At 38.6% G+C, this 27574-nt stretch overlaps 4 protein-coding genes across 5 annotated transcripts in view; 1 reads left to right on the top strand and 3 right to left on the bottom strand.

The window, feature by feature from the left end:
* Positions 1-5662, bottom strand: part of LOC129253391 (aminopeptidase N) — a 72984-nt gene extending 67322 nt beyond the window's left edge. Inside the window, exon 1 of the mRNA XM_054891749.1 lies at positions 5066-5662. The gene's annotated coding sequence lies outside the window, so the exon portion shown is untranslated. The remainder of the gene's footprint in view (positions 1-5065) is intronic.
* A 2209-nt stretch (positions 5663-7871) lies between these two features.
* Positions 7872-9532, top strand: LOC129253393 (E3 ubiquitin-protein ligase RING1). Of its 2 annotated transcripts, none has more exons than XM_054891751.1 (3): positions 7872-9022; positions 9081-9262; positions 9324-9532. In XM_054891751.1, exons 1-3 carry the CDS (start codon positions 8005-8007, stop codon positions 9366-9368), a joined length of 1245 nt encoding a protein of 414 aa, XP_054747726.1. In that variant the 5' UTR covers positions 7872-8004; the 3' UTR covers positions 9369-9532. The 2 variants fall into 2 exon arrangements, with proteins under 2 accessions (XP_054747726.1, XP_054747727.1); XM_054891752.1 differs by having other exon boundaries at positions 7873-9022; positions 9081-9253; positions 9324-9531.
* On the bottom strand, positions 9531-10975 carry LOC129253395 (uncharacterized). Its single transcript, XM_054891753.1, has 2 exons — positions 10545-10975; positions 9531-10431 (listed from the first exon to the last, which is right to left on the bottom strand). The coding sequence occupies exons 1-2, from the start codon at positions 10563-10565 to the stop codon at positions 9973-9975; spliced, it is 480 nt and encodes a 159-aa protein (XP_054747728.1). The 5' UTR covers positions 10566-10975; the 3' UTR covers positions 9531-9972.
* Positions 10976-14943: 3968 nt separating this feature from the next.
* Positions 14944-27574, bottom strand: part of LOC129253392 (glutamyl aminopeptidase) — a 33536-nt gene continuing 20905 nt past the window's right edge. The window contains exons 2-11 of the mRNA XM_054891750.1: positions 20077-20998; positions 19810-19957; positions 19273-19711; positions 18687-18784; positions 18338-18627; positions 18131-18274; positions 16482-16567; positions 16011-16416; positions 15657-15935; positions 14944-15587 (exon numbers count right to left, since the gene is read on the bottom strand). Coding sequence (XP_054747725.1) covers positions 15224-15587; positions 15657-15935; positions 16011-16416; positions 16482-16567; positions 18131-18274; positions 18338-18627; positions 18687-18784; positions 19273-19711; positions 19810-19957; positions 20077-20897 — 3075 coding nt within the window. The 5' untranslated portion in view covers positions 20898-20998 and the 3' untranslated portion in view covers positions 14944-15223. The remainder of the gene's footprint in view (positions 15588-15656; positions 15936-16010; positions 16417-16481; positions 16568-18130; positions 18275-18337; positions 18628-18686; positions 18785-19272; positions 19712-19809; positions 19958-20076; positions 20999-27574) is intronic.

Raw genomic sequence — 27574 nt, forward strand, 5'->3', positions numbered from 1 at the left:
ATACCACAATGTTTATTTCCGAAATTTGCAAACAAATTTATTAGTAAAATTTTGTGCGGAAATTTTTAAATTTGGGTTTATATTAAAGTTTAGACCCGGCGACCTATTTGGGTACATCAACCCGAAAGCGTTGAGTAATTAACTAAACCGTACCCAAATAAAATGTTCTAATAAAGTTGTCACAGAGAAAGTATAATACTCGTAGATAAATAAAAAATGGTTATAGTTTTCATCACAATTAATGATGACTGACTTGAACGGATCAAAGCTGCATTGATAATGAATGTCATTTTATGAAGATCCCCGGCAACATCAATTATGCCGAACAAAAGAAGTTGCCTAAGGAACTAGAGATAATTTATGGTATTTGACGTTATTAAAAAAGTGATATCGAGGCCACCCTTCATCCGGATTTTCTATGAAAAGCAGAATAAACGCGAAGTAAACATCGTTTTAAATTCTCTAGAACCCTACTAGTTACGATCTGGTGGATCTTCGTACTGGAGAATGATATACACAATAAATCGCACATAACAAAATTCATTGCTTATAAATACTTTGCCGCCTATTAACTGATCGACAAGCTCGTGGGATTTGTATTTTCCCGCCGAGAGTACATAGATTAGTCCTTATAAGATTACACTTCTTGATAAGTACGTAATAAATTATAATATTGTTTTTATAAAAATTTCTTATCACTACTACTGCTTTTGCAAAGCTCATTTCTTAAATTTTTTCGCTACCATAGAATTTTAAAATAAATTACGAAATAATTGTATGAAGTTAAAGGTTTAATTTAAATTGAATTTGACTTATGACCGGATGTTGCTGTCTGTCGGATAGATGATTTAGTACTATTTTATTTGTACATACACAATATGCACATACAAAATAAATTTGAAGTAAAAAAATTTACATGTTCGAGCAAAGCAGGATTTATATATATGTATTAGACACAAGCTTTTAGTGCAAAGTCATAATCATAGTGAAATTTACGGTAACTAGTGCAGTTCACGATTTAAGCAAGACTAAGTACCTCTTGTCCTCAAACAATTTATCAGTGCACTCCCGCCTCGCCACCCAAGTCAATGTTGACAATTATAATTTCAAAGTAATAGATACTTTGTTTATTTGGAACCAACGGAAAATCTCTCTTCCTATTCCGTCCTATTATATAGCGCAGACGATAAAAACATCCCATCTGAAGGCCCTAAGAGAGTTCGAAAGAAATCTTCTAGAAAGCTTTCTGGCCCTGATGAAATGTATGAGTTTTACGGTAATATAGACATAGTGAAGTGAATAAAGAAGATCCAGCGTCTCCACTGTCTAGGTCACGTCGTCCAAATGGATACAAATGTTCCAGCACTGAGAGTAAGTATTCCATAAAATGAGTTATCCGGTGAAGCGCAAGTCAATTTGCCTATGTGACTATACTTCTATAATTGATAATTGAATATCAGTGTATGTTTTTCTTTGATTGATCTAGAAATAAAAACTAAATAAAATGAAACTATTTTTATATCGAATTTTTTTAATCTTAATTTTTTGGCGTATTGATATTTTGATATTCTACATATTAAAATAACGAAACTATGGAAGTAACCAAGTATTTGTTCAAATCCTTCAATATCGTTACATCGAGGTTTTACTGTAATGAGTTCTGTGAAGCAGTTTTACGGTAAGTGTTAACCAAAATTAATTTGGTTTTGCTCGCCACTTTTTCACATACATTGTGAGTTCATCTTATTAAATGAAATATATGAAATTTGATTTTTTTTCAAATAAAATAAAATAATTGTTTTGAATTTTCATTTCAATGAATAATAAAATTGGTTTGTAGCATGATTCAATTATTAAAGATTTGCTCACTTGTGGTATTAGATTTTGGACACTCCCTTGCAAAAAGTTGTGCTCAAGAAGGTGAAGAAAGTGGAAATAATTAAATCCTTTTTGGTAAATATGGTAGCAAAAACTAATTACGAACAGTTTAAAAAATAAATTTTAATTAATATTTGAATGTAAGTAATGGTACAAATAGAAGTTATTAGCAGAAATTGCCAAGACTAATATTAAAACAAACTTGTTTCACTTAATGTAAGATTATATTTTGCGAATTAAATTATAAATTTAAAACCGATCGCGAAGTTTCGCCAATATGAATGTTATCTAAACAAAAAAAGGGGTATTAAGAATTATTTCATAGAGTAAATGGATTCATCATATATTCTATAATATATATAAAGCTCCATTAATGTATCGATCTCCGATTGCCTCAATTACTCCATCATGTTCTCACTTAAGTGGTATGTCAGGATGTATTCCACGTCATACTGGACCTTGACATACGGATACTCGCTCAAGAGGAGTTGTTGCTCGAAAGCAGACCATTTTGAAATGAAATGTTTTTTCTACAAATTTTACTTTTCCTCCCCTTTTACTCAAAATTTCTAGAGCTACCTTTGCCCAGTGCCTTTCTAAGAGAGCCGATTTGTCAAGAGGAAACAAGAAAGCTGGGTTTGTAGCAGGGCACACTGAACAGGTAGCAGCCTATTTGATTCTCTCTATTTATTTGATATCCAAATTGTCAAATTTTCTTTAAATTTCTCCTAATCAATGTTTATATATTTTGACATTTTAAAGACAAAAAATTAAAAACAAGTACATTGTTCTACTGTTGCTACTTATGCCACGTGCTTTGGTTTCACATTTGAATTCACGTTTAAAAATTTTCACATCTCTACAGTGGAGTTTTGCTTGGATCTAATACCTCATTTTTTGTTTGGTTAATACCTCACCCAAAGGCTGTTTTAATCTGTTTCGATCAGCCCTTTTTGGAAACGCTCAGAGTTCAAGTACATTAATTTAATAATAACGGTTGATTTTTTAGCTATTATCTTTTTAAACAGTTGGTTTAAACAGCTGACGCACGTTTCGAGTTTTGTTTCACTGTCAAGCATCTTCAGTTTGGTCTATAATTTAACCATGAATCACTTGCAAATCATTGAATTTTATTATAAAAATGCGTGTTCTGTTAAGAAAGTTTATCGCGCGCTTCTTTCATTTTATGGTCAGTTTAATCGACCCACTGAAGCGGCTATTCGAGCTATTGTGACTAAATTTAGAACCAAATTTACATTATTGGACATCAAACCACCAACACGCTTACGTAGAGTGCGAACTGAAGAAAATATCGCAGCTGTATCGGCCAGTGTTAATGATGACCATCAATTATCGATTCGTCGCCGTTCGCAGCAATTGGGCCTCTGTTACTCAACAACGTGGAAAATTTTGCGAAAGGACTTAGGTGTGAAGCCTTTCAAAATACAGCTGGTGCAAGAATTGAAGCCGAACGGCCTACCGGAACGCAGAATTTTTGGTGAATGGGCTCTTGGAAAGTTGGCCGAAGATCCACTTTTTTTATCGAAAAATTGTGATCAGCGACGAAGCTCATTTTTGGATCAATGGGTACGTAAATAAGCAGAATTGTCGATTTTGGAGAGAAGATCAGCCAGAAGAATTGCAAGAGCTACCAATGTATCCAAAAAAGGTCACAGTTTGGTGCGGTTTATGGGCTGGACCGTACTTCTTCAAAGATGCTGCGAATCGTAACGTAACTGTGAATGGTGAGCGCTACCGTTATATCCAACTTTTTTTTGCCCATAATGCAAGAGCTTGACTTGCATGAAATGTGGTTTCAGCAAGACGGTGCCACATGCCACACAGCACGCGTAACAATGGACTTGATGAGAGGTGAGTTCGGTGAACATTTTATTTCACGTTCGGGACTTGTCAATTGGCCACTCAGATCGTGCGATATAACGCCTTTAGATTATTTTTTGTGGGGCTATGTTAAAGCTCATGTCTATTCAGACAAGCCTGCTTCAATTAACGCATTGGAAGACAACATTAAAGTATTTATATGTGAAATACCGACCGAAACATTGGAAAGAGTATGCCAAAATTGGACTAAGCGGATGGACCATTTGAAGCGCAGTCGCGGTCAACGTTTGCATGAAATAATCTTCAAACATTAAATTATATGGACTGTACTATCGATTTAAATAAAAATGTGTGCATTTTGCATTTTTCTGAATTTTACGTGTGTTTTTTTGAAAAACTTTCCTGTAGCTCTTAAGTATTAAACTATCATTTCCGGTTTTATTGCACCAGACACCAAAATTCTCTTATTATTATTATTATTTTAGATCGGCATCAAGAATCTTGGCATATCACGATACCAACGAATTTATCTGAGTTGGAATAGATTCTCGAATAAGTATGGCGTAGCAGCAGGAAAATTCCATAATTTGGTAAATTGACTGCTGGAAAACATACAAGCCGTTATGGGATACATATACATAAGTATATAAATGAGCCTCTGCAAAATATTGAATAGCTATTGTATTTTTGGCCGCCGTAGCCGAATGGGTTGGTGCGTGACTACCATTCAGAATTCACAGAGAGAACGTAGGTTCGAGTCTCGGTGAAACGCCAAAATTAAGAAAAACATTTTTCTAGTAGCGGTCGCCCCTCGGCAGGAAATGGTAAACCTCCGAGTGTATTTCTGCCATGAAAAAGCTCCTCATAAAAATATCTGCCGTTCGGAGTCCGCTTGAATTGGTAGGTCTCTCCATTTGTGGAACAACATCAAGATGCACACCACAAATAGGAGGAGGAGCTCAGCCAAACACCCAAAAACGGTGTACGCGCCAATTATTTATATATATATATATATATATATTCGACTGCAAGTGTATGCACATCACTTTCTTCAATATATAGTACTAAAACATTTTCTTTTACTCTCTATTATTTTTTATTCTATTCTATTATTTACTATTATCACTTACATTGCAAGCAAAGAATGTAGAAAACATTAGCATTAAAATTATATATATACGCATGTACATACGTGCAAATGTACTTATATATGTACATATCATATGAATATGTATTATATTTTTTTCTATATTTTTCTCAACATTAAATCCGATATCAACGTGGAACTTTTTAAATTAAGTCTTAAAATACACTTTAATTAAACAACCTTTAATGCAGTATTTACCAATATTACAGCGTCAATTAATCTACCAAAACTTTAATTAAACACTTTACTCCTTGCTTGTCAGCCAAACCAGTTTCGGCTCTTTTTATGAATTAATATAACCCGTTAGTTCAAAAAACGAACAGAAAATGCACGTGGTACTTAAAACACGTTGATCAGTAAATAAAACAAAAGGAATAAACGCACAAATATTTCACAGAACAACGGTATTTTTTCACTTATTTTACTTTCAGTTTTCTTTACTTTGTTGTAATTATTCTGTTTTAAGTAATATTTTTTTATTTGATTCCAAATTTACACACTGGAAATACGTTACGGAACATGAAATGCAAAATATTGTTTGCGTATTTTTAGCACATTGCAACTATGCGCGATTTTATTCTACTTCGAATGCATGCGGGTGCAAAAGCCCACATAACATAAAACGAGCAAAAGCACAACTCAACACACTATGACGAACAACCGGCAAACGGTTAGTTTTCCATACGAAAATACTGGTGCGTCCGAATACGATATGAAAACGTAAACAACAAGCTGAGTACTGAAACTGAGTCCATGCGATAACCGCCACTTTTGATCTCGCACAGCTAGCACGAACACGAACAACTTTATCGACCGAGAGCAAGCATCACTGCTTATCGCTGCCACTGTCGGTTTGATTGCAATTGCTGTTGCTTGTGCTGCTGTTGTTGTGACGACAAACCGACAACAACGAGCAGCATTAAATGTTGCTGCTTTTCGTGGTTGCCAATTGTCAAGTAATAAATATTAAACTCCAGAAATGTTTGTTGAATTTATATACACATATATTGGAAGAAACTTTCATATAACAGTATATTTTTAATGTTGCACAATAAAATACAATACATTTCCAGTATATAAACCAAAATTAAAAAATAAAAAGGGAAAACTTATTATGTTCTTCATACAGTGCTCATTGGGATCACTAAAAAGCTATGACGGGCGCAACAAAGGCTAAGGTGAAAAACTTTATAGAGGTGTGGCCAGGATCAAAACATTGACTGACTGATTGCCTGACGTCACATGTGTCATGACAGCGGCTTGTTTACGAAAAAACTGAGACTGTGTTGGTGATATACGAAAAATATCAACACAATTTTCAGTCATGTTGCTTCGTTGTTGTCTGAGCAACGACTTATTGGAGGAGTGAATACGTGTGAAATGAGCGTGCAGAATTCTGCTGTCGAGTCCCATATAAAATTACTCTCACAATTTTGTTTTTCACCATAGTGGATGGCCAAGCCCGGTAATCTGTCATCCTTGATACCTTCAACCAACTAAGAGGAGAGACCGCGCAATATTTATAGGGAATGTTTATGGTGTTAAAACAACAACAACCAAGCAACATATCGAAAATCCGGTCAAGCGCGAAGTACAGCTGGAAAGAATAAGCAATATGCAGAGACAGCAACTTCTATTGCTATTTGTCTGGTGAAATATGTTAATGTTCTGCAATATTAGTAAGCAGAAATTGACCTTTTGACGACAGATGCATTTTGGACTCCAACAAAGCAGGTACCATTCTTTTAGGGGTTAGGTAGCAAATATGAATAAATTTAGTGGTAAAACAATTGAGCGGCGCACCGCAAGTGCAAAAGTTTTCAAAAAAGGATAGATAGCGGCCAATTACTTGAAATGTTAAAACCCTTAAAAGACTCATATTTATAGTCATAAGTTATATTTCCTTTAATAATATACATCATTAGCTGAAATGAGACTCTTCTGAGTCATCCATGAAGAATGAGGAAAGCTCTGAGAAATATGAGTACCAAGAAGAATTCATACGAAAAAAATAAGTTATTGGCAAGTTCTCCATTTTTTAGCCCCCAAAAAATCTGCAATTGCAAAATTGCATTAATTTTCTCTGGCATTTCAACGTTTGGAAATAAATTTAATATCGAAGGGAATATGCTGCTTGTTTCGCCAGAAATAATTTATTTTAAGACTTATGATGGTACGATTTTAAGAATTTCACTTTTAAAATAAATATTGACAAATACGTTTTGTGCATTTTAAATTGAAGCAGGTCTTACATGAGAAAGCAAATCACATCACTAAAAATTGACAAATTGTATTTATCATCATTGTATCATCACCGATAAGAATAAACAAAAAGTATGGAAACCTCTTACATTTTCAAAATGTTTTATAAAGGAGGCTCAATATAAATAAAAATTTCTATTATATAAAGAATTGTTTGTTTATCAAAGCGGTATCGGGCAAACAAGTGTTCGCCCTTCCATCCATCATAATTACATCATCTAAATTTGCAAAACTATGCGATATTTTGTTTGCGAAATATATTTCTAACTTTTGTTTAAGCTTTTTAACATGATTTTCATTTATTTAGATTGTGCGAAATTTCTGACAGCTAAATATCAAATTAGGCTAAAATAAATATATTAAAATCACGTTCACTTCATTTTAAACTTAAAACTACCCTTAAAAAATAAAACCTATTTATCTGTAAATGTTCACTTGGTAATCAACAAATACAATGTAAACAACCCTGGCTCTTATTATTATATAAAGTTGCCATACTGGTTCTTTTATTTGTTTTTTCGAAGATTAACCACTTGTTTCATGGAAAACCTCATATTTATATCATATATATATATATACATATATATCATATACATGCTAAAAATGTATCTTTTTCATCATATTAGAAATAAAAAGTGTTTGATTAAATACTTTTTAATTTCAAAATCATCAATAATGAATATGAATTTCGAAAACACTCGACTTCTATTAGAAATATGGCAGTACCGTTGATCAACTTCGAAAATATATTATTTCTGCTTTGTTGTGCTTGGTAAAAGTTGAAAGTGCATATATATTTTTGTGTTTTTTCCGCAGTATGACTGTGGTCTTCTCATAAAATAAAATTTTTTAGTGATTGAGATATTAGCAAAGTCATGACTTCACTAGAGCCTGCACAAAATAAGACTTGGGATTTATCGTTGTACGAACTGCAACGTAATCCGCAAGAAATCATTACTGACAATACTGAGATCGCAGTTTCACCGCGAAGCCTTCACAGCGAATTGATGTGCCCGATTTGTTTGGATATGCTGAAAAAGACAATGACTACAAAGGAATGCCTACATAGGTTCTGTTCGGATTGTATTATTACCGCACTGCGTTCAGGTAACAAGGAATGCCCAACCTGTCGTAAGAAACTTGTTTCAAAGCGTTCACTGCGGCCTGACCCAAATTTCGACCTTCTAATATCGAAAATATATCCTAGTCGCGAAGAGTACGAAGCCATTCAGGAGAAGGTTATGGCCAAATTTAATCAAACCCAGTCACAACAAGCACTAGTAAATTCCATAAATGAGGGCATTAAATTACAATCTCAAAATCGGCCACAACGGTTCCGTGCCAAAGGTTGTGGTGGTCGCAATGGCGGTGGCAATGGGAATCACAATTCAGCTAATGCGAACAACTCGAATAATGAAGGCGCTACAAATGGTAATGATAGTGATAATCGCGAAAGTGGAAATGTGCCACAGCCTGCGGCCGCTGCACTTTCAACACATTCCAGCACCTCAGCGGCGGCAGCATCAGTGTCGGGTAGCACTGCTAGCACTAGTCGAATGCAACACGATGATGGTGGCTCAAATCCACCGTCCATGCGTAGCACCCCATCACCAGTACCATCGAACTCGAGCAGCTCGAAACCTAAACGCGCCATGTCAGTACTGACATCGGAACGTTCTGAAGAATCTGAATCTGACTCACAGATGGATTGTCGCACAGAAGGGGATTCCAATATCGATACTGAGGGCGAGGGTACCGGTGAGCTCGGAATAAATGATGAAATAGAGTTGGTATTTAAACCGCATCCGACGGAAATGGCAGGCGATAATCAATTGATGAAAGCTTTGAAAGAAAACTGTATACGCTATATTAAAACAACTGCGAATGCTACAGGTATTTTTATATATGCGCATAATCTAGTTTGGCCTTATTGAGAAATTAAATTTTGCAGTGGATCATTTGAGCAAATATCTAGCTATGCGTTTGACATTGGATTTGGGAGCAGAACTTCCAGAAACATATCGTATGCTGAATTTTTGCATTTATATAGCACCCCAACCCCAGCAACTGGTCATATTAAATGGTAATCAGACGCTACATCAAGTAAATGACAAGTTCTGGAAGGTATCGAAAGTAGTTATTAAATTCAAACGCTAAAACAGTGCACAAATATTAATTTTGTATAACATTTCAGGTAAACAAACCGATGGAGATGTATTATTCGTGGAAAAAATCTTAAGAAATTTGATGGATTTCCAATTTCTTTCGTAAACTAAGTTATTGCAAAAAGCGTAAGAGCATACAAATTTATAGTTTCCCGGGTTAAAATGTTTTTAATTTTGACGGCTATACTTTATTAAAATAATTAATATCGGCTATACTTTAATAAAAAACGCACGCATAAAATTTGCTTAGTAGTGTATAAGCTTCATATATTGAATATATAAATCTAATTATGTAAAATGAAATAAAATAATTTACATAACGTAAAATAATAAAAAAAGCGAAAATTTATTTTCTATCACTAAGTGCATTATTAAGCACATGGTACGATAAACAACACTACTTATAATCTTCAGAAGTAAATCAGGCGTGGGAGAATATATTACATTGTATGTAAATGTATTACATATTAGAGTACAGTGTTGGATGGAAATAGTGAAAGTAAGCAAATCTCCAACGTGACCGATTTGCTAAAGCAAAGCTTTGTGATGTATCTTTGGAACATTAACTTGAGGCAAACTAATACATTTTATACATATTTAAGAACGCAATCCCTTGAGGCAGTAGTTTCATTGTTATCGCTTGCGTTGTCTTTTCTTCCCCTGCCCCGCACTTAATCCTCACGTCAACTGCTTCAGTTTCTTTAATATTGCATGCTTGTAATTTCTATACTCCTCGCTAGCTTCGATTTCGCAGCGATAATCTGCCTGAATACGTTTTAAATCACGTTCGATTTCATGCATATGAATATTTTCCCTTTGCTTTTCCTCCAGTAACATTATGTACAGATTTAGTTTTTTCTCTAAGTAATATTTCAGCTCCATCTCGTAGAGCGCATTTAACTGATCAAATGTTAAACAATCCTCTTTTAAATATTCACTACACATTTCATAGATATCCAAATAATTTTCGATTTCCCCTTTCTCTCCACAACGATCTTGCTCCAAAAAACGTCGAAAAATCTGTGCAGCTCTTGTGTCATTCAGAGTATCTTGAGCGTTTAGACGATAAATACGGCGTACCTCCTCCTCCGACATTTCTGAGCACCCGCAAAAGCATGTCAACAACCGCATAGCGGCCTATGGGAAAAAATGTTATTGTAATATAGCAAGTTTTTTTGAGTGATGACGTGAACCCAATTGGTAGGGGTAGACCTTTATTTATACTATCATATAAACAGGCTAGCACTAACCTTGCATGTCCCAGTTGCCATTTTAAAGGGAAATGGTTAGAATCTGGCAGGAACTATCTATTTTGAATACGACGTGAGAAAATGAGCTCCCTTGACGTTTCTCGAATGCGGCTCTATCGACTTGTTGATATCCCAGTAACAACAAATATCCCTCGAATTGCTGCACTTGAATATTTGCTACTTTTTATTTATGTTGACTGATATTAAATGTTTATCCTATGTTAATTTAATGTGCTCCCAAAATGGAAAAAGAAAAACAACTGTGCCTTATCTATGACTGTGTTTTGCCAATCGCAATTGATGGGAATACACCCACACTTCTCAATTTTGACAACTAACTTACATCTAGTATCAAATGTAAACAATCGTTGACAGTAAATAGTGATATTAAACTGTAAACTAATGAAACCAAAAATATTTATGTAGTAATTAATTATATTATATCAAAGAAATCTTCATATTACTCGCAATCACTTTTAGGTTTTACTTTCATAGTAAACGCGTAGTATGGGGTCTTTTTTTTATGTCAACGGGACATATTTGCTAATTCCGATTTTACACGGCTCAAGAGTTGAATTTATATTCCTGGTTACGTCAGAGGGAAAAATGTCCATGTAATACCCCATGAGTTTAAAAAAAGGCTTATAAGGGGGACTACTTTCTAAAAGTGAAAACTTCCCTTGGCGAGGGGTTATAGTTTTTAAGTTATTTGATTTCAAAATTTGTAAAATTGACCAAGAATTCTCCTATTTTGGTTATTTCAACAAGCAGAAGTGCTGCCAGATTTTTAGAAGATAAAAATGAATAGAAATACAAAATATTCCAGTTTAATTCTATATTATAGATTTTTAGTAAAGTACAGTAGATTCTGTTTTTATGCGGTTTTGAAATATGTGAGGTTTTCACTTTTAGAAAGTAGAATACCCCCTCTGCCTCCCCCTTATAACCCTTTTTTTAAAACTCATGGGGTATTACAAGTGCAATGGGTGGAGCCATCTTAAGACCTGTTCAGGCCTTAAGACTCATAGGGAGTGGTCCACATTGTATGTGGCCTCGTGTTGCTTTCGCCAGCAGGCGTCCAATGCCTCCAAGTCTACTATCCTCCCTGATAGGCCGGCACTACCAACCGCCACCACAACCAATACCTCTACGGTGAGGAGCCTATCGGAGCAACACAACTCCCCCGGCTTAACCCATCCCCTTCCCTCCTGCTCCAACCCCAGTGCGGGGACAAACCAGCAGCTCTTGGTCCCCCGCACAGTCTGTTTCGTGTGTCAGGCCGTAATAGCTCGGAATCTGGCATCAGTCAAGTGCAATTCTTGCAATGGCTGGTGTCATTTTCGGAGATGTTCCGGCCTGCGCACCACCCGTGAGTGGACAACTGACTACTTTGCCCCCTGCTGCAGAGCTCTGCACCCGCAACCGCCCCCCGTGGTGCGGCCGCTCATCATCATCAGGCCGCACCAACAACAGAGGATTGCACAGCAGGCCCAACGTAGGCAACGCCACGCGTCTCTCACCCCCCGAGTTACAACGACCTCACCCAGAAGCTTTAAGCTTCTGCAATTCAACTGTAATGGACTCACGGACAAGGTCGACGAGACAGTTGACTTCATGAGCGGGCACAGTATCAAAATAGCTGCGGTCAAGGAAACCAAACTGCACGCTAGGTCCTCTCTGATCACCAGAGATGGCTATAACGTGCACAGACATGATCGCAAGCGAGACAATGTTGGTGGCCTAGTCCACCACACAGTGTAGTATCGTCTCATTGATGAAGGGATCGACCGCAGGGACAGCACTGCCGGCATAGCTGTCCGGACAGGCGATTCCAAGCTCGAAATTTTTACCGTTTGTATACCCCTGTCACCTGTTGCCTGGCAGGATATCACCCTGATATAGGTGCGCTCATCAGAGGTGAAAACCGATTGGTTGTAGGTGACTTCAATGCGCATCACGATCTTTGGCATTCAAGCCTGCCAAACGATCGTAGGGGACAGCAATTGGCGGAGAAAATAGACGATTCGACATTCAGCACTGTGAACGACGAAGACCCCACCAGTGGGCATCTGCAGCAGCTCGCCTGAGCTAACAATAGCTAGCGCGGGTCTTATAAATAGCATAATGTGGCGACCTATGCTATCGCTTGCATCAGACCACTTGCCTATTATCGTCTCGATTGAGAGACCTACTGACTTTGTTTCCGCGAACCACCGGTCCTATTTTAACTTTTAAAAGGCTAATTGGGCCGGCTTCACGGAATTCACCGAGGACACCTTCGTCGCTCTTCCCATCCCTACCGATGTGCGCGCAGACGAACGCGCATTCCGCAAGATGCTCACAGCTGCTGCGGCTCGCTTCATCCCAGCTGGAAGCTTCAAGGACATCCGTCCTCATTTCCCAGCCGAAGCAGCCAGCTTGGAAAACGAGCGTGACCCCCTACGCCAGGCCGATCCCGGGATCCCCGCATAAGGGATATGAATTTGGAGATCCGGCAACTGGTAGACCAACACAAGCGGACTAAATGGGTTGAGCACTTGAAGACCTGTAACCTCACCTCTGTCGAGCCCGACGAAGCACAACAACAAGGGGGCCATTACCTTCAACGGTTGTACTTCGTCGGACCCGAAGGTCCCGTTTTTTAATACTGCATCCTCCGGCCGACAGATCCAAGCCTCGTGCTACCAGAAGGCTGCACAAACTGTCGAACGACAGTGCGACACTTACTTTCTCGGGTGATAAGGTTCAGGGGGCCACCAACAAATCAAAAACATCTAAAGCCATTGGCCCTAACGGACTAAACGCGCTGATGCTGAAGCACCTGGGACTATTGGGAGTAGGATTTCTCACAAGGATCTTCAATCTGTCCTTGGCCACTCTCATCATCCCTGCCAGGCGGAAAGCAGAGAGAGTGGCCCCACTACTGAAACCTGGGAAACGCGCCAACGAAGGGGAATCTTATCGTCCGATAACTCTCCTTTCCCCAGTAGTGAATACACTTGAATCCCTCCTACTCCCACTCTTCACGAAACACCTGGCCCCAGCGCCACATCAGCACGGCTTCCGACGAGTGCATAGCACCACCACGGCACTCACCGCAATAAGCGCCCAGAGAAACCGCGGGCTTAACCAAAACCGCCCCTGCAAGAGGACTGTCCTGGGAGAGTTGGACCTGAAGAAGGCTTTCGACACAGTCAGCCATTCCACGCTACTAGATGATATTTATCAGTCGACACTCCCGCCAGGGCTGAAGAGGTGGACCGAGAATACTGCCATTAGGACCGCAACAGGATGTCTCCTGATGTCCCCTATTCAACACTTACACGACGAAGCTAACATGCTCCCTGTTAAGGAGCACAACAAAATGCTCGGCAAGCAGTTTCTGCTAGGGTGTCACCGTAGGCCTCACCCATGCAGACACCTGCTCGAGCCCGAGCCACCTCCCAGACACATCAGGAGACATTTCCTCAACTACGTGGACGAGATCCTGGACAAAACGGACAGACCACTCCAGGATCAGACAGTATACAGACAGGCAATTAACGACATCCATCGGGAGACCCTTACCACCTTCTTAAGCTCCCGTCCCCCGAATGCCGTTATCGGAGTCCAACCACCACCCATCGCAGACGAAGAGCTCCAGCTTCCCCGAGAGTCCCGCGTAATCTTGGCACAATTACGTTCTGGATACTGTAGCAGGTTAAACTCCTACCTATCCAGAATCGACCCCGACATACTAAACATATGTCCAGCATGTGAAGGCACCCCGCACGACACTAACCACCTTTTCACATGCCCCAACAAACCCACTCATCTAACACCTCTCTCCCTCTGGACCCAACCCGTCGAAACAGCCAGTTTCCTGGGCCTACCGTTAGATGAGCTAGACGAAGACGACCGGTAATTACACTACACTGACAGGACGAAGATACTGCTACAACAACAACAACAACACTAACCACCTTTTCACATGCCCCCTAAAACCGACTCATCTAACACCCCTCTCTCTCTGGACCCGTCCCGTCGAAACAGCATGTTTCCTGGGCCTACCCCTAGATGAGCTAGACGAAGACGACCGGTAATATGCCCGACACTGGCGAGGCTACTATTACCGTTAACAAACAAACAACCTCTTGTTTTTGTTTTGGTTTTTCTTTAAACTGAGCGGTAGAAGAGCGCGCTATAAAAAAAAATGTGTCGCGAACCATACGAGTACGTACTTGCGAAATCGTTCCCATAAAAGTCGGTTCTACTTCACTTGACCTCTATCTAGTCAAGGACTGGTACTCCAGTAGCATTTCCCAAACATTTATGGGAAATGTGTATGTTTTACAACAACAACATATGTGCTTGCTAAAGTCTTATCTTAGAAATATGTGCTTTCTAAAAGAAATGTAGCTTTAGATTCACTTACTTTTATAAACAACCTTTTTTTATTGTCTTCGTTTCCAATTTTCGCACTTCAATAAAAGTTAACAAATTTTACACTCCGATTTAAGTAGTTATATAAATTTACAATACTACTCGCAATACTATTTATAGGTAAAAAGTAAACAAAAGCTTTAATAAATTCACGAAATCATGACTATGGGTGGAATACGATATTAATAAATTCGTTTATTTATGTGCTAACCACTGGAGTTTCCGTCGTCCCACTATTGTCAACCGTGTATTGTGTCTTATTGTGTCGCTAGCCATTCCGCTATTTTCTCCTTATTCTGCTGTAACCAATTAATATTAAATTTGACTGTTTCCAGTGCTTGTTTGCGTGCTGTTGTGCCAGCTCCTGCTTCAGGATATTTCGCAAAGAATGCTTCCATTTCTTCCAATTTTGTTTGTGTGACAAATCGGCGAGTAATCGTTGGAATTAAGCGACCCAGATAACGTTCGTTAATGCCAAAGCGTTCAACTAGACGTAGCCAATTCTCACGCACATAGTCCCACACCAAACTTTGACCAATGGGATTAGTTGATATGTATGAGAGGCAGGTGAAGTAATCTTGACCGCGTACATAGCTTTCGTTCCATGCCAAGTTAATGTAACTTTAAATTTACATAAGCAAATATGTTATTAAATATTAAAATATGCTAATTTTTACATGATCTACTTACCGCTGCAAAATCCATGGAGAGTTCACCGCCGACAAGGCCTCCATCAATTTTACTTTCTCTTGAGCATCAGTCTCATTAATGAATAACTCCCACACTTGATCCCACGACTTTTCATCGCCTGCAGTTTGCATGCCATAGTAATACACAGCCGAACGAATATCAGGATCGGGTCTATCGGTGGAATTATTCAGCCAAGCAGTGAAACGAGTAGATGCTTCCGTTAACATTGGCTCATAACCAAAATTACCAGCCAAATTAAGTATCTTAATACGCAATAAGCTGAAAAGAAATAGTTTATACTTAATAAACAACTAAAAATTTGTTAAATATGTATTTATTTTGAGAAACATTTACTTATCCAAATGATCCGCGCTCACTTCCCAGGTGACACTTTGATAAGCATTCACTAACAGTTTTCGTACGAAAACTACAAAATCGCGGAATGAATCGGTGTAGTAGAGCAGATTTCTCAAATTTCCTAGACTCGAACTGGCCACAGACCATGGCACATAGTCTAATTCTTTTTCCAAGTACGTCGAAAAGTTAAGTGCAATACTGTAATCCAGCTGTGAGGCAGCGGCTAAAGCGAATACATCATTAATGAGATGGGCACGGTCGGCATTGCTAAACTGGCCGCGTGCATTAATTAGGGCATTCGTCAGTTCCAGCCATTGTTCAGGTGCATAATTTACACGGTAATAGCCCACTTGATTCTTATTAAACTTAATCCAATCGACAGCTGCGCTTAGCGTTATTTTAACTGTATTGTTTAAAGGAAATATTTGTGTTAGAGGGCAAAAGTAAAGTGTATGCAGGCAAATATACCTTCGTTATCGTTGTAATTGAAGATTGTACGCTCAACCGAAGAATTATCGCTTGTAAAATATGTGATTGGGATAGACCAATGGTAGCTACGAAAAAAGGAAAAAAAAAAACGATTATATATGTGAGATACAAAAACAACATATTCTAACTTGTTTACTTTGTTGGAAAGTTTTTTATATATTTTACAAAGTGGCGCAAAATTAATCATCAGTTTTGCTTTTACTAAAACAAAAAATTATTTAGAGTAATGGAAATCTTTATTGTGACTTTTAGGCGCGCCATTGATTGTATGTTTCCATACTGCTGCTGTCTAGTTCACAAGTGCAAAATATGATTGACGTATGACTCCATGCGCAAAAATTGTACATCCTCCGCTAAGGTGATTAATTTTGAGCCACCTTGTACATATGTACCTGCCACGATGCACTACAACATGCATGCACTCTTGCGTACATGCATACAGGGATTGATTGAAAAGTAATGAGCCTTCCCGCGCGGAGCACTGCCAAGCGATCAACCGAATCGGCTGGTGTGAGAAAATGGTTGTTGGACGTGCCCCTTTCACTAGAAACCGGTCTCTGTTCGCTGGCAACAGCGGTGCAGTCAACATCGCTCCGCGCGTGAAAGCTGTTTTAAAAGTGTGTTAGGATTTTGCAGTGGCGAAAATGCAGCGATCGTTGGAGCAACGTTACTCGATCAAATTTTGTGTAAAGCTGAACAAAACGAGTACCGAAACCATTGGGCTACTCAAGGAGGCTTACGGCGACCAATCTCAGTCCAGTGCCCAGGTAAAACGGTGGCAAGGAAGGCCGGGGGGTGTCGAAGAAGGTCAAAACCATGCTGATCATCTTTTTCGACTCTCAAGGCATCGCCCACAAGGAGTTTGTACCTCCAGGAAGCACTGTAAACGCGGCATTTTACAAAGAAGTGCTCCTTCGGCTGAAAAACCGCGTCGCCCGGGTTCGGCCCGACCTCGTCAACAATTGGACCCTTCATCACGACAATGCGCCAGCGCACACCGCCTTCCTCTGCACCTCTGCATTGGCCAAGATGGGGGTTCCGGTGCTTCCCCACCCTCGCTACAGACCTGTCCTCTCCGGACTTCTTCTTGTTTCCGCGTCTGAAAAGAAAGCTGAAGGGGAGGCGTTTCGACTCCATCGAGGCGATCCAAAAAACTGTGACAGCCGAATTGAACGCGATTCCGGCGGATGAGTTTAAAAAATGTTTCGTGCAGTGGAAAGACCGCTACCAGCGGTGTATTGACACTCAACGGTCCTATTTTGAATGCTTAAAAAAATAAAGTTCATTACTTTTCAATCAAACCCTGTACATTGAAATTTCAAAAAGCGTCTAGAGTTTTTTCTCACGTTGTAGAGCCTACTTTTTCTTGTGTACGTGTAACAGGTACACATTTTTATATGAAAACTTGTTACTTATTTCGAAAATTTTGTATATGTAAGCAATGTATTGTATTAAAAAAAAAAAAAAAAAAAAAACAGTTTTTCTATAATTTTGCTATGGCGGCCGCCAATTAACCATCTTAAAGGCATTTTTTGTTGGATCTAAATTAAATTATTCTGCGTTTCTCCTGTATAAGAAGTTTCGTATGTATGTATATATACTGTTTTTAAACCAACTCAATTAATTACTTGAATTTCGACTCCTCAAACGTAGCATTATAGGATTCTGGATTTGACAAAAATCTCTTTTGCGTAAGCGTATAAGTGTTGCCATCCTTTTGCACTTCCACAACAGGCAAACCCATCTGTTCAGTCCATGTTTGCATAATTAATCTGCAGAAATATTTAACAATTTATTAGACAACTAAATTCATAAACGAATAGGGTCTCACTTACTTTATGTCGGAATCAGATACCAATGCTTCAATTTCTGTAAAGTAATCATCCGTTTCTGCATTGCCGTAGTAGTATTTTTCAAGATAATTCGTGGTGGCATTACGGAATGTTTCCTCCCCAACTAGATCTTCTAGCATACGTATAACGGCAGCGCCTTTCGAGTATGTAATTGTATCGAAAAGCTCTGTAATTTGCGCCGGACTTTCAACCGTTTGCACAATAGGATGTGAGGCCAAAGAGGAATCATAATCGAGTACACCATGCAAATCAGCGACAATAAATTGATCGAGCTAATAAGTGGGAATATAAAATAGCGAGCTAAATTAATATTTGATATTAATATATTTACCATATCCCATTCTGGATGCATCTTATTTACTCCTTTGTATTCAATGTAGGAGGCGAAGCCTTCATTTAGCCACAAATCATTCCACCATTTCATTGTGACTGCAAGAAGGGCAAAAAAAAGGAGTATTAAAGAACTTGTATTACAGAATTAATTAATATTTTAACCAGTTTACTTGAATCAAGGTCACTACAATTAAAATGCCGCTCATGCTTCTAACTGTACACTTTTGTAACAATTTTTAATGGTAAACAATTATCTAACGGAATGTGAAGCAAATCTTTGGAAACAATAAACAAGTAATAACATTTTTACTGGTCAATTGTATGAAAATGTATCTAAAGTTATTACGAATACACGAAATATTTCATGTGCTATGGACATAGTACAGACTTGTTCGACCAGTAATTTATTAGAAAAAAAGATTCTGTTTGACGGATCATACAAAAAGAGCGCGGAGCGTTCACACGTTAAACGCATTTCAGTTATTTAATTGTTTAATTACCGAAACACATGTACGTAATAGTGTTTTAGTTTCATATATGAGCATATTTAGAAAATCTTGTAGCACTAAAAATAATAGTCTTACCCAGATTTCCGAACCACATATGCGCCAATTCGTGCGCCACCACGGTGGCAACACGCTGTTTGTTAGTACTCGAACTGATTGTGGGATCATAAAGTAGCGCTGTTTCACGATATGTCACCAAACCCCAATGTTCCATAGCGCCCGACACAAAGTCTGGTATTGCAGCCATGTCCAATTTTGGCAATGGATATGAGACATTGAAATACTCAATGTAATATTCAGTGATGCCAACACCGGTTTCCAAGGCATAAGTGACCTTTTCGATCTGATTGGATGTTGCAAAGACACGCATTTCAAAATCGTCAGTGCCTGTCGCTGTGCCATTTACAGTTTTCGATTGAGAAGTAAAATCGGATACAATTACGCAGGCCAGATATGTGCTCATGGGTACACTTTCTGCGAAAGTTACTTCGGTAATATTGCCATTTACGACTTCGCTCTGAAATTTGAATATCAAAATGTGTTTGTACGTGTAACTTGTCAGCATACATATACGAGTATAACTACAATCAACCTTAGCTGAAGAGGAAAACTTACCTGAATAGGCATATTTGAAAGCGCATGATAGCCGCCATCAGTTGGACGCGCGACAGTAATAATAAATGTGGCTTTTAGTGCCGGCTCGTCGAAACAAGGGAAGGCTGTGCGCGCATAAGTCGGTTCAAATTTAGTTGTGGCAATCCATCTGCAACGAAAAAGATGCATTTACTAAATCAAAAATTCAACTTAGGTATATTATAAAAAAAGGAGCGCAATGAAATATTATATACAATTTTCAGTTGATTTGCTTTTGCTTTACCACACCTTCTTTCATTTGTTTTGCTATCCAAATACGAGGATGCGTAGAAGCCCACTATACGGTCGGTGAGCGACCCGTTGAATGTTAGTTGCAGCGAGTAGTTACCAATTTCCAAAGGATCTTTAAATTCTGTAACCCAATACTCCAGTTCCGGATGTGCAAAGGTCAATGTTGGCGTGAGTTTAGCTAAAGGCGCTCCACCCTCACTCAACTGTACCACCTCTTCCGTAATCACATTTAATTTTTTCGCATGCACCGGTATGTAGGATATTGGGCTAAGCACTTCCAACTTCATTTTAATACTGCCCTGATAAGTTTTATTGATTAAATCTGGTGTCAAACGCAAATTGTACTGTTTTGGCCGGATTTCCTTCGGTAAACGAAAACTCAATTTTTGCAGTACTTTTGAGGCAGCAACTATGGCAGGTTCAATGGCTAATGCAGACGATGTCATTTTGGAATCGCTAGTGGAATGTGTCGCCAAAGAAGTAGAAAAGTCTGTTGTTGTTCTAATCCTTAAAATTGATAGATCCGCTGGTGAAAACAATTGATCGTTTGCCAAATATTCGCTGGATTTTGCTGTTGTTGCCGCAGTTCTCATAAGCGCGGGCTCGTTCACAATAGTTCGGCCGACATAAATGAGCGCACCCAGTAGGAATGCGCACAAAACGAGTAACACCAAGCAAAAACCAACAAGCGTTATGAATGCGTTATTCGGTTTTTTGCGGCAATGCCGTGAATCACAGTCTCGTACGCGGTAATGATGGTCGTCTGTTGATAAACTGGAGCGCGGCCGAACCGGCGGTACTTTTGATTGCGGGTACATATTATATTTTCTCTTTACTTTTTTAGCAAAATATTTCGATAATTAATTTTGTTTTAATTTTCAAAATGTTGGCACTGAATTTTAGTACATTGTGATTTAAACTTAGATGTGAGATTTCACTAAAATATTTTAATTTTGTTAAATTTAATAATTTTATTTTATGTTAAAAGGAAGGTAAACGTATTTTTACTTATTCAAAAAATTTAAGTTGGGGAGCTGGGTTATTAAATCCGTCCATTACTGTGAAGGCCAACCAATAGAAGTAATTGTAAACCTGGAAATCTAAATAACTTCCCTTCTGCGGCCACCGTAGTTGAGTGGACTGGTGCGTAACTACCATTCGGAATACGTAAGTTCGAATCACTGTGCATGAAATACCAAAATATTGGAAACAGTTTTTTCTAATAGTGGTCGCCCTTCGGGAGGCAATGGTAAATCTCCGAGTGTATTTCAACCATGAAAAAGCTCCGCATAAAAAATATTTCAGGTCTCTCTATTTGTGGAACAATATTAAGCAGCACACCACAAATCGGAGGAGAAGCTCGGCCAAACACCGGAAAAGGGTGTAAGCACCAATTATATATATATACAAAGAGAGCGGTTATAGTCCTTACATGTATATGCGAATCACACCGATTTATGGTGCTCACACTCATCAACGTAAACGAACGCCCTTATCAGCTGGCACGATGAAACTAATGAGAGACCCATGTAAATCAATTCTCACCACCATTCCGTTCCGTAGTATCGTAGATCGGTGTCTTGTCGTGCCAGCGTATACGGGCGTACGTTTACGTTGGTGAGTGTGAGCACCATTAGAAAACACTATTTTTCTTAAGTGCGCCCGTTCATTCGTTCATAAGATTCGCCGTCAATTAGAAGCATCAGGCAGCGATGCAGAATCTGTTTTAAAACGTATATCACATGAAGAACTTTCGGACACTGTCCGACCTACAGAATTTATTCCACAAGTGCAAGCAATTATTCACGACGACCATTCAAAATCAATGAGAGGGAGCTTAAGGTTTCTGAGGGTCTTATCTGTCGAGTTGTCCACGAAGATCTCCGACTGCGCAGAAGACAATTTATATCGGAGCAAACACGAGAACAACGAGTTATTCAATTAAAACTCCTAAACAAAATTAAACACTTTGAAATGCCTGAGACGCTTTGATAAAGTTTTGATCAAGACCAGAAGACCAACCGCAGAAATGATAATTGGCTATGTTCCAATCCTATTGAGGTTCCTGTTGTCATACACACGTAGTTTCCACGTGTGAAATGAGCGGACAGAATTCCATTGTAAAAATAATTTCTTGACAGAATTCGGGTGTAGAGTACCTGGTGGCGTGGCAGCCGAAGTTACTCGTTCAATTTTGTTTTTCATCATAGAATCAGGTGATGGAACGATGGGCTGCATGAGCTTTACAACGACATAGAAGCAGCGAATAAAGATCCAACGGCTACGCTGGCTGGGTCATGTCGTCCGAACCATTTGGTTCCAACAAGATAGCGCTACTTGCTATACAGCCCGTGAAACAATGGACTGGAATCAGGTTAACAGCACAACAAAAATACCAACAGCAGAAGCTGCAGCGGTAATTAAAAGCAACAACAACAACAAGAGAACACTCCTTGTAGAAAAAGTAGGAGCTGCTTGCAACAAGTTGAAAGTGAAAAAAATCTAGCAAGAATAGCAACAACAATCAAAACAACAACATTGAATTTAGTACAAATCCACAAAAAGCAAAAAAAAATAATCTCGTAGCGAAATACTTACATACATACATACATATAGATGCCGCCACTGCAGTAACAGTTTTGAAAAGGAATACTTGAAAAAGTAATGAATTGGAAATATATAGTAAAAGATGTAAATAAGTTGTTGGATTTTACTGTCTGACAGCCAGGTAATCCGACTGACTCATTCATTACTCGACAAATTTGGTGAACAATGAAGTGGAGAGTTCTTATCTGCGTTTGCTGTTTCGCTTCGTTTCTGTGCGATGAAATAAATCTTGGCGCACTTTCGGCAAAAACATGACTATCGCTTATAGAGTTCTTTTATATTTCTCTCCTGGTTATCGAAGATATCATGACATCTAACTTTCTTGTTGGAGTTCAACGTAGCATTCAATGGAAACTTGACAACACCAAGCTCCAATACCTGGCCTGCGTCGTTGACATCCACTTTCTGTCACCCAACCTTTCTGATCTTAAGGCTACGACAACTACCTGGCATCAGCAACTTCGTTTCGCTAAAACTAAAACTTTGTATCTGAACAGTAACACCTCGGAGTCACTGGATGTTCACGGGCAACAATTCGAGTGAGTGCAGAAGTTTTGCTACTTAGGAGCATTGTCGACGCATTTAGAGAAACTCTGATATATAAGTAGATGATGAGCAAAAAATATGTAAAGCGAAGTCTCCATTCGACATTCTCGCGTCCCCAAGTGAAAAGAAGAGCATACGCATCAGTGCCAAACAGAGGATATTCAGAACGAGCTTTAAATCTTTGATGCTATATGGTTGTACCACTTAGAAAGATACGGACGCAATTACAAAACTTCTTCAAACTATTATCAACGGCTACCTCCGATGCATACTACGATTCTTCTGGCTTACTGCGTCGTCTTTTGGACTTTTATTTGTGGGATAGTATATGTATAGTCTAAATGATTTGTGGATAAATCAGCTTCGATTGAGGCATTGGAAGCCAGCTTTACTAAATTGGTGTTTACGCATGGGCGAATTACGGCGCAGTTGCAGTCAACATTTGAAAGGATTACGTTAAAAAATAAATGTCATGAATGGTTCTACACAAAAATAAGGAATTATTGTTGTTTTATTTCAATTTAAAATCCGATAATTCTAAGGTGATCACCTTTTATCTCGTAATATCAGAAAATGTTTCCTGTATGGTTGGACCATAGTGGGTCTTTCGTTTTTGTTTCATAGTTGTCAATCTATTTTTTCTGATAACTTGGTAAAATAAAACTTCATCTTCAGAAAATTTAAACTTTTCTTAGTAGAAAGCGTTTTTCGTCGAGTAAAGGAGGTATTGACCAATGGAATAAGTATATGGAAATTCGAGGTTATTATATATATCGCATAAAAACAATTTTTACTTACATTCAGAGTCTTTTATTTTTGCTTTTCAATCAACTAATATCACTGTGTGCGCAGAAACTTCGCATCCAGTCATGAATTTCAGTTTTTTAATTTTATACTGCAGGTCGCTAAATAATATGTGTTCAAGATGGCTGAAGATACCACCAACAGAAAATACTCCATTTCGAAAATCCAGTTTACTTTGGAACACACATAAAAACTTCCTAACTTGTTTTATTTTGATTTTGTGAAATCGCTTAAAAACATTGCACTTTATTTTGCACAAATTCTTTAAAGTGTGTACAAAATTGGAATTTGATTGAGGTAATCGAACGAAATGAGTAAATTGATTGCAACATAACAGCAATTTTACGCCGTTTAAGAAAATGCAAATCGAATATAAAAGCGCACACGTACACATGTACATATGTACGTATGTAAATGTTATCATAAATACTGGCGATAAATAAAATCTTCATGCTCTTACGAAATTCGTACAAACGATTCAAAACTATTGAACAGGCTTTAATGTTCAAATGTTTGAACTTGACTTGAAACTGGTCAAGAAATTAAAAATGCCTGTTTTATGCAGTCATACACATACATACTTACATGTATGCGTGTATACGTGATTGTAAAACCGTATGGAAGCTATTGCTGAAATAATCATTCACAAAATTTAATTTAAATGCTAATACTAATCTCTTCCCAACGAAATCACAGTCACTCTTGCCAAAGCGCATACACACATGCGCACATTCACACATTTGCATTTGTATAGTACATATTCGTGTGTCTATTTGCATCTAAATTTTTCTGCTATTGCCAAATGAAGTCAGTTTATGCCAGTGAACGTGCGCTATTTGCTGAAATCAATAGACACGCAAAGACTTTTTGTCTTTGTGCGAAATAACAAAGAGATATGTGTCTAATGCAATTAAAATTATCATAGTTCCTTGATTTGCTGATCATATAAAAACAGAGCATTAAGTGGAGCAATAAAGTGCGATGAAGTAATAACAAATTGCATTGCAAATTGCATGCGAAATGCAGTATAATTATGCACAATTGAGTGTTATGTATATATGGATGTGCTTATATGTATGCATGAAGCAAAGTCTATGAGACTACAGACATACAGATAGAGAAGATAGGTATTTCATACACATACATACATATATATTATATTATAAGTTTAAAGCTTCTGGTTTCAAATCGTATTTTCATTTGAAATCGCAACCCGTCCGGTTAAGTAGAAACCAATGACCAAGACTGCTACTCGTAGACTAGGAGTTAGGTTGAGCGTACTAGATAGGGCTGATAATGGCGTCTGGCAATGATTCATACAGCTTGTGTTCTAAAGTGAAGAGATTATCTCGCCAGCCTTTCTCGCTTTTCCAATGCGAGGAATCTCCAGCTTTTCCCCCCATAAACCCACGGCGGCCCTCTTTACCACCGGGACGAAAGAAATTAAATTGCAGTTAAAGGATGAAATTGTTGGGGCCAGCTTCGACAGTTTGCTCTCCTTCTCGGCGCACACAACCGCAATTAACACTAAGGCCCAAAAGAAGGCCGCAAATCGCTATCCGTCAGCACTTGGGGCACACACAAAGAAATGTTATTAGCCCAATTTTAGCAATGGGCCGATCGCTTCTGTATTACGCTGTGCCCTTCTGGTCGCTTGGCGCTAGTAATTCGCAGTGGAGAAAACTTTGGACTTGTCAGAATATTGCCATCAAAACAGCGGCGGGATGCCTCCTAATGTCTTCCCTGCAATACATCCACGATAAGGTTTCCATGCTTCCGGTTAAAAAGTATAGTAAGCTGCTCACTTGTTATAGGCTGAGCCCCTTCCAATCACGACTACAACCACTGGATCGGACAATTTACAGACAGAACTTAAACGACATTCATCGGGAGTTTCTTAACACCTTCGTAAGCTCCTGACCGCCGAATGCGGCCGGCCTTGAAGAGATCAGGCATGCGGCCCACCTCTTTATGCTCATTACGAGGGTTGCTATTTATATTTCTGAGCTAATAATGGAAAAATATACCTTGGTGCTTTAAAATGGTTTTATATTTTTCAAAATATTTCCCATGATGATCAATACATTTTTGCATTCGCATGAATCATTTTTCGAAGCACTTTGCCTAACTACGATTCTAGGAAGTTTTATAAACTCTGTGGGACTTAACGCAAACACACCTATAATACCACAAGTTTATCATGCAAACCCTTATAAATGATCGTCATAATAATGTGCAAGGATTGCCCAAAGTATGACATGACGATCTTGCTCAATCATTCGCGCACAGCATAGGTATTTTTGGGCACAGTAAGTGCCCATGCAAATATTATTAAAATTAAATAAAGCAAGCAAATTGAAAAAGATTTGTCAATAAGTCTCTGTGTTATTAAACTCACTGTAAGTGCTGTGCATGGACTTTAATCCTGCTCTTGAAATATTTTTCATTTAGTATAATACAAGCAGAGTTAAAATTTAACAACATGAATACGATCCTTACTGCCTTATTTGGCCTTCTCTGGTCTTTGTATCGCTCTTTTCTTGTTAAACTCAATATTGCGGAATGGGCCAATGCATTGCCTTGATATAAAACACATGATTTCCAAAATTCGGTTGGTTTTATTATTACTCCTTTAGGAAGTGTAGGTGTACAATCCAATGAGATTCGAAAGAAAAAGCCATGATTGATTTGAATTTGGACGTTAAAGCGTTTGCATTAGCTTCAAAGCCTTCGCAGTCATTTGAGAAATCCTTAAACCAGTTAAAACACTTTCAGGCAATAAATATTCCTTGCAACATACCTCTTCCAATGAAGTATAAATTTTAATACCAATTTTACCACAATTTCACAGTAGCTCGTTGCTGTAGGTATTGTTACACCTAATATTTGCTTCTTCTTCTTATTTGGCGCGATAACCGCTTACGCGATTTTGACCGAAGTTAACAAAGTACGCCAAGCTCGTGCTAACCGGCGCCAATCGGACACACCAAGTGAAGTCAAGTTCTTCTCCACCTGATCTTTCCAACGAAAAGGTACCACCAGCTGGTACCGCATCGAATACTTTCAGAGCCGGAGCGTTTGTATCCATTCGGACGACATGACCTAGCCAGCGTAGCCGCTGGATCTTTATTCGCTGCGCTATGTCTATGTCGTCGTAAAGCTCATACAGCTCATAGTTCCATCGTCTGCGATATTCGCCTTTGTCAAGGTGTAAAGGTCCAAAAATCTTGCGCAGAAGCTTTCTCTCAAACACTCCAAGCGTCGCTTCATCGGATGTTGTCATCGTCCACGCTTCTGCGCCATACGTTAGGACGGGCATGATGAGAGTCTTGTAGAGTGTTATTTTTGTTCGTCGAGATAGGACTTTACTACTCAATTGCCTACTTAGTCCAAAGTAGCACTTGTTGGCAAGAGAAATTCTACGTTGGATTTCAAGGCTGACATTATTAAAGGTGTTAATGCTGGTTCCTAAATAAACGAAGTCTTTTACAACCTCGAAATTATAACTGACGTGGGTGCCGATACGCGAGTGCGCCGA

The sequence above is a fragment of the Anastrepha obliqua genome, chromosome 1 (genome assembly GCF_027943255.1).
Source record: "Anastrepha obliqua isolate idAnaObli1 chromosome 1, idAnaObli1_1.0, whole genome shotgun sequence".
NCBI classification, from domain to species: Eukaryota; Metazoa; Arthropoda; class Insecta; order Diptera; family Tephritidae; genus Anastrepha; species Anastrepha obliqua.